The 12,840-nt window shown below is 36.2% G+C and overlaps 1 protein-coding gene across 4 annotated transcripts in view; it reads left to right on the forward strand.

The window, feature by feature from the left end:
- Positions 1-6,555, forward strand: part of grin1b (glutamate receptor, ionotropic, N-methyl D-aspartate 1b) — a 53,817-nt gene extending 47,262 nt beyond the window's left edge. For 2 of the 4 annotated variants that reach the window (XM_017436601.3, XM_017436602.3), the window contains 2 exons: positions 2,874-2,975; positions 5,137-6,555. In XM_017436601.3, coding sequence (XP_017292090.1) covers positions 2,874-2,975; positions 5,137-5,202 — 168 coding nt within the window. In that variant the 3' untranslated portion in view covers positions 5,203-6,555. The remainder of the gene's footprint in view (positions 1-2,873; positions 2,976-5,136) is intronic. The other 2 variants (XM_017436603.3, XM_037975718.1) reach the window with 1 other exon arrangement.
- The last annotated feature ends 6,285 nt before the right edge of the window (positions 6,556-12,840 follow it).

Consider the following 12,840-nt stretch of genomic DNA (forward strand, 5'->3'; position numbering starts at 1 on the left):
GTTTTTTCAATGTAAAAACTATGTCAAACATTTGTATTTGACACACAGGAAACAAATCTTACTTTTAAAATAACGTAACTTTCAAAATATATACATTCACGAGTTCATAGGGTTAGGACAAAATTGTGGTTTATGGACACCTAAACACACACCACATATTTTAAACACACAGACACGGATCAGCCAAAGCATTAAAGCCACTGATGAAACTAAAACAAACCAGGACTTGAAGTACAACAGTTTGTCCAAGAAAAATGATTACTTTAACAAACATCAGGCCAATGACTCTGATGAATTAATAAAAATAATAATAATAAAACTATAAAAATAAAACTATAAAAAGGACTGTTGAACCCCTTTTGAAATACAGTATGTAGAACCTTTTCACAAGGTTTTATTTTAGTTTTAAAATGTAAAAAGGAGGAAACTGGTCAGCTGTTGGGCCTTTAATCAAAGTATTTCTTGACTTCAGCACTTAAGGCTCAGCCACACTGAATATTATATTGAATATTTTTGACCAGTTATATCATTCATTTGTATTAAAATAGCCATACCAGACTAGAAGATGGCAATAACTTCAACTAGACGAAGGATGGATTTAGTGTTAATCACTGACAAATACTGAATAGTGAAAAAAAAGTCTTTATCCCAAAGCCATTGTTGCAGGTTTAGTTAAAAACTCTCAAACAACACATTTAATGTTATTAGACCAAATAACATTTAACAGTGAGTCATCTGCATCTAACCCACGAACATTTCTAAAATCAGACACTCCCGACAGCTTCAGAGGCTTCATATAATTTATATTAAAACAGGAGGATAAAAAAAGGTTAAAAACAAAACCAACAACAAACAGGAGGAGATCACACAGTGTCAGGCTGCTGGTCGTAATGTTGTGGCTGATAAGTGTGCATCTGATGCACAAAGCAGGATACAAACAGGAATAAAAGACACGCAAATCCACATGGTTTTTGTTGAGAGAGCAGCAGGAACAGACTGAGTTCTGCAGGCGGTTTGAAACCTGCTGCTGAGCTGAGCAGATGGACAACACTACACACAAAATACACAAAACACACAGGAAACACTCGATTCAACACGAAAACATGTCTTTAATTCGTCACCATCAGTTCCTCTAAACTGAACCACAAACTGTCACTGTTTTGGTTTTTTGCACGAACTTTATTACCACAAAATTCTCATAATAAAAATGATATGCCCTAATTCTCCAAATTATACTCTTTATATATTTGTAGGTTTTTATTTTTCCAGTCATTCGATCGCTTTAAATCATTTCTACTATGATTTAAACTAACTGACACATCTACCACACATATTAAAGCCTTTATTATTTGCTGTTTAACGCAGGTAACATTCAGGTAGGAACCAGAAATTACACACATGTATTTCAGACTGAAATAATTTTTACAGAATAAAAATCAGCTGCCAATAATTTTTATTTCTTTCTGGGATCAGTAAAATATTGTATATATCTATCTGTTTTGGCATAAAATTACTTAAATTTTTTTAACAGAAAAAATATAATATTCATTTACATTTAAAGATTTTAGCATGTTGCATAGTTATATTTATTAACTTTATTGTTTTCCTTTGTTTTTCGCTGTGGACAGAGAATCACAGGATGTGTTATGATTGAGGTGGATCAATTTACAATTTCCCATTTTTATTGTTTTTACTTTTTACCTATTTTGTAAACACTTAATAAATATAGGACCCTATGATAAATTGTTTTATTTTTTTCCCCAAAAATATATATTTTTTTGTGTTTATTTTTCTAAATTCTATGTTTTGTGATTTAACCACATTTTTCCCCCTGAAGTTTCAACATTTCAATATTAAAATATCCCAAATTTAATGAATTTTGACAATTCAAAGTTTTGGTTCCATATAACAATTAATCCTTAAAATGTCTAAAAATCTGCCTGTAAGTAAATTATAAATAAATTTTTTTTAATTTTTATTATTTATTACATAAAAGTTTAGTTAAATTGTTGTAACTGTTTCCATTTTGATGATGATGATCTCTGATATATCTGTTGTTTTGTTGACGACTTGTTTTTTTTTCTATCTGAACTTTTTCATCTTTTGTTTCTTCAACACAAAGAAGACTTCAACACTTAGACTGAAGTTTTCACAGCAACGTTTCACCCAAACCAGCACTTTTCTACCTTTTTATGCCGCAACACTCTTTGAAGAAATTAATTTTTCAGCTCCGCTTGCAGTTATTTAGGGCTTAAAATGAAAATAAAATGAAAACGAGTTCATAAATTCTGGAGAATCGTTGATCAAAACCACTTTAAGATTAGAGGAAAATCTGGCTGCTTGGAATAAAATATAAAAAGATGAAGACTGGATCAGGAATCTGGACAAAAATACAAGAGCCTCAGCTAATTTGGCAATAAAAGTTCGACATTCAGCTGTTAGCACACACTTTCTGCAGTGTTTCAAATTAAAACTCTGAGTTTTAAAAATTTCTGAGCAGGGATTTTATTATAAAAGATGTGATTCAAAGAGCATCATTACAGCATTATATTAGATCAAACTGATGAATAAATAATCCAGTATAACAACTACAATATTATATTATATTTTTGAATAAATATTAATAATTCGGTATATTATCATACAGGTATGACATCCAAACTGAATCCAGTTTTTCTTTGAGAAAATACAGTTTTGTGTTTGTATCATATTGATGCTGTGGAAGATTATCGAGTATCGATCTTCATCACACACACATGCACAGCACGTGTCGCCCCCTGCAGGTGTGTGTGTGTGTGTGTGTGACGCCTGTAGCTGCTGTGTCTCTGCTGCGTGTTAATGTGTGTGTGCACCTATCATATGATTTATTTTAGGATAGGAAAAGTGGTAGAGCAGAGCCCGAGCCCAAAACCTCTTTTAGGTCCATCACTTCGACCTCCGACCTCAAACGCCGTATGGCCCCTGGGGACGCCACGGTAAGGAGATGAAGACCACCTGTCGTCCTCCTCTTTGATTCTGTCCTTGCTCTTCATCGTTTCTCTTCCTGTCTCCTCCTCTTCCTCCTCGCTCTCACACTTTTACTTCCCTCACGTTCGCCTCCTCCCATCAGCACAGACTATGGTCCACCTCGTTTTCTCCTCATCCTCTCCTCTTCGTCATCTTTCCTGATGACTCATCACGGTCACCCCTCTGTCAGTCATCCACCTTCATACCTTCATCGGCTCACCTGTCTCGCCCAGAGACAGACAGACAGACAGATGTGTTCAGGCAGGTCAGAGGTCAGGTTGTTGGGTTTTATTTTCACACTCATTGCGTCGTCCTCTTGCAAAGGAGAAGTGAAGAGTGTCAGACTGTGTGGTGTCCTGTCCTGTCCTGTCCTCGTCCTTGTCCTGTTTGTCTCTTCCTCTCCTGTCACCTCTCTGTCCCTTCATCTAGTTTTGTCTTCCACTAACGACCCCATCTTGTCCTTACAGGTTGGACAGCAGAGAGTCTTCCTTTAACCTGTCTCTATTTCAGCGTCCTGCCCGTCCCTCGGCTCTCCCCAGGAGAATAAATGTTTTACAGGATAAATCTGTGACTCTTTCCTGTCCTCAGCCTATTTCTCTGCCTTTATTTCAGCTTCAAATCTGAGTTGAAGAGCTTGTGAGTCTTTTTTTTTTCTGTCACATGAGCTGAAATCTTTCGTGATGGTATTTTTTTGTGTATTTGAAACCTGCAGTGTTTGTTGGACTGTTTTTTTGCATCCTTCCTCTTTCCGAGCACCTCGTGTTCTTTTTTTAATGTGAAGGGAGTCTGAAACGTGTCTTCTCGGGGACTGAAACTGTTATTGTGCACTCAGATGTTTGCCTGGAAGCTTCAGGAACAAGCAGCTGATGGATATGTTGACTGAAGGAGTATGGGAGCAGATTGTGACTCATTTTTCTTTGTGATCATCTCTCTTTTATTTTCTATATGAGTGTTTTTTCTCTCTCAGTGGATTTGAATGGTGTCCAGACTACATGCTGTGCTACACACACACTGCCTCTGTCCTCCTCTGCAAGCACGACCGACTGTCGCCACAAACACACCTACTGAATGAGACATCACACAGCTTCCTGTTTGACCACAGACACGCTCATCCCAAGTCCGTTTTATTAACAGTGGTGGAAAAAGTGAAGTGCATTTTCTTAGCTGCTCTGAATCAGAAATGTTCTGGTTTTTGGTTTGGAAAGAAAATCACTAGAACTTGAAAGCAGGGCTGGGTGATACGACATGAAACTAAAATCACAACATTTTAGATCTTTACTATGATTATCCATCATTATATGTTTGAAGAAGAAGGCGAGAGTGTAATGACTAAAACAGGTAATAAAGCTTGTGTCTTTGAAGGAATGCATATCGCCCGCCGCCTTTCATGCTAAGATCATACTGTGGTTAGAAAGGACACAGTTGTAGCTGTTTTGGTCAAACCTTGTAAATGGCATTATGCTCCACCTCATGTGATGCTGTGAGATGAGTTAGCATTCAGAGCTCATGTTGAGGATGACTCTCAGCTACCACATCATCAACCTTTAGCTCAATGTTTGTAGATTTCAGTAAATTAAGTAATTTCTGTGTTTGCTTAGATTAACTGTGGGACCTATGATGGCATTTATTAACTGTAGGAAGGATTCATGGAGATTTTATCATAAAACAGCATACTACTACTACTACTACTACTACTAATACTACTACTTTAACTTACTAAATGCAGCAACAATATATTGTTGGTCTTACATAGCCGAACTAGTTTGTGGTTTTTCAGGATATAACCCAAAACTTTCACTTATTAAACTGCATTGGACCAAAGTTAGCCTCTGAGCTAATGTACATGCACATTAATGAAACTATTTTGATGTTTCACAAAAGCTTATGAAGCTTTAAACACAAAAATATAAACTGCTGCAGGACATTTTTATTGGAAAACCTCAGAGCGCCATGACTACTTCATCCACCACTGCTAATATGGGTTTTGAAGAAAAACAAAAAAGCTATAATTTAGGACAAACTTGGTGTGAGTGAGCTCAGGCAGAAACAAAGGTTGTGTGTTGAAATTTTTATTCATGTGTTTGTTTGTTTTGTTTTTTTTTCTGTCTGTTTTTGTCCATCCGCCTGCAGCCGTACCCGACCGACATCACCGGCCAGCTCAACCTATCAGATCCCTCTGTCAGCACCGTGGTCTAAGAGCCGGAGGAGGCGAGGAAGCTTCACTGCTGCTGCTGAGCCCAACACACACATCCTGACTCACACACACACACACATCCACACGCACATCCTGACTCACACACACACCTTAAGACACAAACACACAACATGCTAGCGCACATTATTCACACAAGTAGACAGGAAGGAGATTGTTGTGATGGCATCAGGTCGCGCTGTGCCGACACACACAGACCCACACAGTTAGTCTGTTCAGATATATAACGACGTCTTCTACTTCAATAAAAATAGTGAACTGATCAAAATGTCCTCACAACACACACGTCCCCATAATGATGGGTTAAACAGCGGTCCCCACAATGTTAGCAGGACAAGCACAAACACATGCACGTTTTCTTCAGAAACACACACCTTCTGTCACTTTGGCTGAATTCCATTTTCTAGTGTTACCTCCACTGTTTGACCTTTAATTTGAAGTCACGAGGGGTAGTGGTTTAAATTTATCACAACAAAACGGGACACCCTTCCAGAAGCCGATACATCATCAATTCCTTTTATCAGGAGTCTCTAAACACCAGGCCACAGTCCAGACCTAAAGAAAGTCTAATCTGGACACAAATTGATTGTTAATTTTCAAAAGATTTATCATTTTTTATTCTTTTTACCAGCATACTTGTTCTTGGATTGGTGGACAGATTCCTAGATGTAAGTTTAAAGCCTGTGTTAAAAGACTTGCAGGTCTTAAGCTTTGCAATGTTAAGTGTTACTATAAAATTGTATACAGTATTATCTGATCAATCATACATAATAAAATTTGAACTGAATACACAGAAAATAAATTATCTAAGACCCGGTTTGATAGATCGAGCAGAATCCTGACAGTCACTGTCCTGAATAACCTGGATAGATTTATTTATGTTTATTTTTTGATGATACTCACCTGGATAGTCACCATCAAAAAACTTTTAATCATAGTGTCTTAAAGAGACAATAAATAAATACATCCTGTTTTCAGTGTTTCATTAAAATAAAATTAACATTTAGTAAAATAAATTGTTATAAAATAGACATGTCAGAATACTGTATTTGATTTAATATTTTTTTCTTATTTTCTTTTTTTTCACAGTTGAATAATAATAATAAATGTAAAGCCTCTGGTTATCAGTTTATTTTGTATTATTAAAATATAGTATCAATTTATTTTAGAATTACACTTCAATGTACTGTACATATGTATGTATAAATATAAAATCCATACTTGAGAAAAATTCTTTAGGTGGACTTGAAATTATTTGATGTGGAACTAGTTATCTTGTTTAAAAAAAAGACAGAAAACAGAAAAAAAACTTTTTGTCTGGTTGATGTCAGTCCGACCGTCCGACATGAACACTGAAAATGAGGTATGAGTAAGGGTTAGGGGAGGGACAGAAATGGGATTCAGCCATGAAACCTCACACACACACAGAGTTAACCTTTCTATACATTAGGACCTATTCCAGCAGCCATAATAATAACGACCTGATCAAAATGTCCTCACAACACACACGCCCCATAACGAGGGGTTAAACAGCGGTCCTCACAATGGTAGCAAGACAAGCACAAACACACACCTCTTTAACAGACACACACACCATCTGTCACCTGAAGCTCCGCCCACACAGACACACACTCGCCTTGCTCTGCTTGTAGCTGTCAGTCTCCTGCAACCAGAGGGTCTTTTATTTTGAAAGAACCAATCCTGACTGCTCTTATTTTGGTCTGTGAAGTTGTACAGTTTGTTCCGTTTCCTGTTTTTCACACTAACTGATCTGATCGATCACAAACAAAACAGGTTGAGAAGTTGTTTTAATCTGGTTTGTGATGGTTGTAGCTGGTTATAAAAAAAGCAACGCCTTCCTTCTGGATCTGAGCTCAAAACAAGAAAAAAAAAATTTAAACTCGGCTTTATTTTTCACGTGAACTCGAATGAACCTGTCAATCAGTTACCTGTCAGTCATTGACCAGTCAATCAGTTACTGAATCGACAGGTCGATGACTGACAGGTAACTGGTCAACAAGTACCTGTTAATTAGACAATCAGTGACCTGTTAATTAAGAACCTGTCGATTAAATCGACCAGAAACCGACCAATCAAAGGCCTGATCACTGAGTGCGACAGGTGGGTAGAGCCTCTGAAACAGGAAGTTGTTCTTTAACGCTAATTGTTTCCTCAATCAGTGAGCCTGGCTTGTAGCACTCGGGGTTATGGGAAATTAAGTCTTTGGAGAAATTTGACATCATTTAAAGTTACGTTTGAATCATTTAAGCTAAAATCTGATCGTTTAGTTCAGTAATTTATAAAACTTGTTGTTCTTTCTTCAGGAGTTTTGGTAAACTTCACTAACCCCCTCTCATTTATTTTAGAAATAAATATTAGATGTTTTTATTAAACTCCACTGCCAATTTCTGCAAAGTTTTCAAAAACATAAATCTTATTTTTCTGTCTCATTGTTTTAACCTCAGTGTTTTTTGATTTACCAACATTTTAAACATAAATTATGAAAAAGCTAAATAATATATGTACAGTAGATATTTAGATGGCAGCTTTAAATAAATCCAGTTAGTGAAGTTTATTCGTTTCTAACTGAGAAAACTGTGATTTATATCTTAAAAATTGTTATTTTATACATCACTACCAAGTTTGAATTTATTTTTAAAACTTACTTTTTTGGTTTTGTGCAGAAAAAATTAAGATATTTAGTTATTTAACTCATAAATGTAAAAAATGTTTTTTTTTTTACTGTAGGAGTCGTCCTTTTTGTAATCCAGAACCACATTTAAAACATCCAACAGAAAAAATTATCCTTTTTACCAATATATTACCTACATTTTTTTATATATTTGAAAAATAAACCTTTTTTTTTTACATGTAAAGTACCATTTTAATCCATTCTGTGTAGCAACACTGCCCCCTGCTGTCCAAAGCTCGTCTGAAACAGGTTGTTCAACGAAACTAAAGCTGCAACAAACAACAGAACTATCAGAAGTGTCACATGAAAGGTTTTTAGTGTTCTGTAATAAATCCTCATGTCAGGTTTCATTGCAACATCATATAAAATAAGACTTTTAGTCAAAGCAGCAGCTCATGAAGCAATAAAATGGTGTGAAAATGTGCAAGAAGGCTGTAAAGAAACAAAATATGATTTTAACTGGGAATATGTTTGGTTTAAGATATGTCTAAAGGCTTAAACTGAACTAAAACATGTTAAAAGGTGAAACTTCAATTAAATTTAAGGACTATTTGAGTTAAATATTTGCATTTAACCTTCAAAAATAATATTAGTTTTCCCAGTTGGACAGCTCCAGATATTATCATTTATTTATTTATTTGCTAGTTTAGGGGACTATATTTTAATCACTATTAAAAAGGGGTTTTAATGTGTTTATTTTATAACTAGAAAATGTCCAAACTGCAAATCAGCCAAAGCTCTGAGAAAACTCTAGTTATGCTTTACATTGTTTTCAAGTTCAATTTAAACTGAGATTTTCAGGATTAAGCAAAAAAAATCTGTTTAAAAACTGAATATTTTCATGAACATTGAACATTTTCTGACTCTTGAGGCTCCGCCCACTGTCTCTTATTTTCCCAGTGCATGCTGGGAGACGTAGTCACTGCCCGCCCCTCCTTCCACTGTGTCTCTGCTGATGATGTCAGTCTGTCTACCTCCTCAGCACTGAAACTGATGTCCTGCAGAAACCTGCGACCTTCTGGAGAACCGGCACGTTCCAAGGTCGCCGCTCTGCAGAAGCGAAGTAGCTGCCATGAAAATAAAACACAACAAATCACACGACCGCGGCGTAAAAAAATCTGTGCGCGGCGTCGCTGAGAACGAGAGCAAAACACTTTAACAGTTAAATTCATTTTCTTTTCTGTGAATCAGCCTGCAGACTCACCGTCTCTGACATTTAGACAGTTTCATGTTTGTTCAAATAAAATGGCTGACAGACAAACAGCCAGGAGGCAAATCAAAGTTGACCGTCACTTTTATTTTTTTAATAATAATAAACTGTTGTGCATAAATCAAAGTTTTAATCCAGGTTTGTGGAAACTCTCACATGACTGAATTTCATGGTTTTTAACTTTTATTGACATTTTTCAGCAGTTTAGTGTAATTTAAACAAAGATAATAAACAATTAAGACAAGTTAAATTGTTTTTTTGTTTGGAAATAAACTACATATAAAATTTGATCAAAGATCTTTTTGACAAATTTCTGTTTATTTGAATTTGAATCTCATTGAGTCAGATTTTGTCTTTGACTCGTTTCAGCAGATTATTTAACCAAAAGCTTTAATCTAAATATTTGTGTGAAAAAAAACAGGATTTTTACTTTTAATTTTAGTCTAATTATCAAAAAACAATTCGTTTATCTTAGATTATTAAGACTTAAAATGAAGTTAGTTCGTTTTTCACCTTTATTTGTATAAAATATTGGCAACATTTACTCTTTAGTGTTTGTCTGTGCTGCGGCGTTTTTGTTTTTATGAGTTAGTTTTATAAAAAATACCCCTGGAGTTTATTTAATCTGACAGGAAATAATCCCTGGGATAGGCGCCCCCTGGTGGCCTTCATGAACCAAAGACCCCAAACAAGTAGTTTTAAATAAAATGTTTAACTTTAAGGCAACAAACAAACATTTTTAGGGTGATGCTGTAAAAATAAAATTTTAGTTTAAGTCAACCATGAAGTGAAGGAGTTTAGCGATATTTTAGACAAACTTATAAAAATAGATTTTTATTAACGGTTTTAAATTTCTTAATTTGTTAGTGTCCACTTTAATGTTAGAAAATTAAATTTTACACAGTTTAAATTGTCCCTGATGGAATCTTCTCTTCATTTAATAAATGTTGGTTCCAGAAAATATAAAATAAAACAAAACAAAAGCCCGGCCCGACCACACAGTGACTTGTAGTTGTATTTGTAAAGTTTCTGCTGCTCTCAGATCAGATTTATTGCAGCCGAGGTTCTCTGCTGAACGTCTGCAGGCTGGTTCTCCTGACGTTCTGTCATGGGAGGAACTCGTTCCTTCCAGGTTCTCCATGTTCTCCTCGTTGTTCTCAGCGACGCTCAGCTCCCTACGTCGATGCTGCGTCAGAAGTGACGATCAAACCGTTTAAAACGTCGACTTTTATCAGTTTCTCTTCTTAAAGAAACAAACATTCAGCAGAAACCACTTTAATATTTACCAGGATCACAGTCAACCTCAGATGTTGTTTAATGTGCTATAATTAACATTAAATGTAGAAAAAATACTTTAATAGTTGTTCTGAAATGAAGTAAATCTATAGCTGATACAGGTAAATATATATAAAAGTTTTATATTGATATTTGCAGCTCTTATTTTATTTTCTGAAGCCATATTTTGTTTTGCATTTCAGATTTAATTAAAAATCCTGGTTTTCTGACTGGGTTAGAAAACTAAAGTGCCCTGAAGTAATAAGAATTGTCCTTTAAAAGACGCTTTTTATAAATGAAAAGAAATTATTTAAAGAATTTATTGAACACTTTGTGTTGTTCCCTAATATATTCAGTTTTGACCAAAATATTCTCACTTTTAACCATTTTAACATTTAAATGAGACAAACTGAGCTGAAGTAAACTTATTTATTCCAATATTTGTGGAATTTAGTTTATGGTTTCATCTGTTTGTCCCAGCAGCTACAGAACGATGGAGCGTCCTTCTGTCAGTATTTATATTTTAATTGGTATAAATGTTTCAGATCGATGAAGCTCTTTGAACATGTATTGATTAAATGTGCGACTTGTTATCGCAGCTCACTCTGATGGATAAACTCTGATGTCATCACGTGACGTCATTCTGTGACGTCTCGTGTTTTTTGTTTGTTTGTTTTTGAAACATACGTGTTGTACAGATGATGCTCTTTGTATTGAATCAATAATCTGCTGTGAACCGATCTGAGGTCAGTTTGTCCTCAGCTGGACGTACTTCTTGTCCTGTGAAGACTCGGATAAGTGTCCTCCTTCCTCCGGAGTCACTCTGCGCTGTGATTGGTTGTTGGTAGCTCAGACCTTCTGAGTTGATTTCTCTTCTTGCTGTAAATTTCAGAGGAAACTCGCTGTAATTACAGACAGTTTATTTATGGCACTTAAACCTCATAAAATCTATTAAATGTTTTGTGTAACAGAGCTTAACGTGCACACCTGTCGTACCTGTACAGCGCTGTGAGAATCTGCTTAGAGGAGTTTACAGTAATAAATCAATATTTATTTCAAACGTCTTTGTCTCTTTTTTAACCATCATTTGATGAGATTTATTACGAATCTTTGGCAAAAACAAAATGTTTTGAGTTTACACTCTAAAGTATTTATTTCTGAAAAATCAAAGACTGAGACCAGGTGTGTTTTTTAGAGACTGAGACCAGGTGTGTTTCTAGAGACTGAGACCAGGTGTGTTTTTTAGAGACTGAGACCAGGTGTGTTTTTTAGAGACTGAGACCAGGTGTGATTATCAGAGACTGAGACCAGGTGTGATAATCAAAGACTGAGACCAGGTGTGATAATCAGAGACTGAGACCAGGTGTGGTAATCATGGATTGGGAACAAATATGTTTTTTTTTTTTTTTTGAGTCTTATTGTGGCTGCAGATCCTGGATCAGCTTAAGGTCACTAACGCCCCACGGACCTGAGAGGAAAAGACTTGTTTGATTGGCTGAGGCACGAGTGGGTGCAGCCTGACACAGAAGATGTTCCAGGTATTCACTCTCTACCACGGAAGAGCTGAAGAGATTGACTGAGCTGAGAGGTGAGTGTGACAGGGGGAGGAGGGGTGAAGGACATGCTTTTATTTTGAAATGGTCTGAGTGTTACTGCAGCAGCTGAACAGGTTTTAACCTCTGAGGTGAACACAGACACCTGAAGTTTAGGCTGCGTTGTCTCCTCTTACCTGACCCGGACCAAATCAGAACCAGGACCAGGACCAAACCAGGACCAGGACTGAACTGACCCACAGCGAAGCTCGTCCATCTCAGTCCAAAGTCAAACATGTGAACAATGGCTGCTCTTTTTCCTCTGCTCTTTTTCTGTCGTCGTCACGGTAACCAGGAAGCCCCTTGGTCCGTTGCCACGGTAACCAGTGTTATTTTTAGGGATGATAATGAAGCAGAGACGTGAGGAGAAGACAATATGTGATTCAGAATCTGAATAATTGTTCCTCCTCCTCCTCGGTGATGAAGAGGAGCAGATGTGTTTGTTTTGCTGAACATTTTTAAAAACAGGATTAAAGATTAAATCTGGATTATCGTCAAACATTCTTCCTCCGTTAGTCTGGATTACTGATTTCACTCCATCTGTGTTCTTAACATGTTGGTTTGATTTTCATTAAATTTGTTTTTTAGTCAGAAAACGTTTAAATTTTCGTTCATCAGATCAACAAAACTCCCAAAATTTTTATTATTTTTTACTGTTTCCAACAGAAAAGATCAAAGAGAAACAAACAAAAAAACATCCTGTAAGCAGTTCTACATCAACCCGGGTCAGAACCAGACCCAGCTCAAGTGGCATTTATACCTGAAACACCTGTGGGACCTCCAGGATCCACCTAGACAAGAAACACCTGTGAGACCTTCGTCTTTCAGCAGACCTGAAGTCCAACCATTTGGA

The sequence above is a fragment of the Kryptolebias marmoratus genome, linkage group LG1, assembly GCF_001649575.2.
Source record: "Kryptolebias marmoratus isolate JLee-2015 linkage group LG1, ASM164957v2, whole genome shotgun sequence".
NCBI classification, from domain to species: domain Eukaryota; kingdom Metazoa; phylum Chordata; class Actinopteri; order Cyprinodontiformes; family Rivulidae; genus Kryptolebias; species Kryptolebias marmoratus.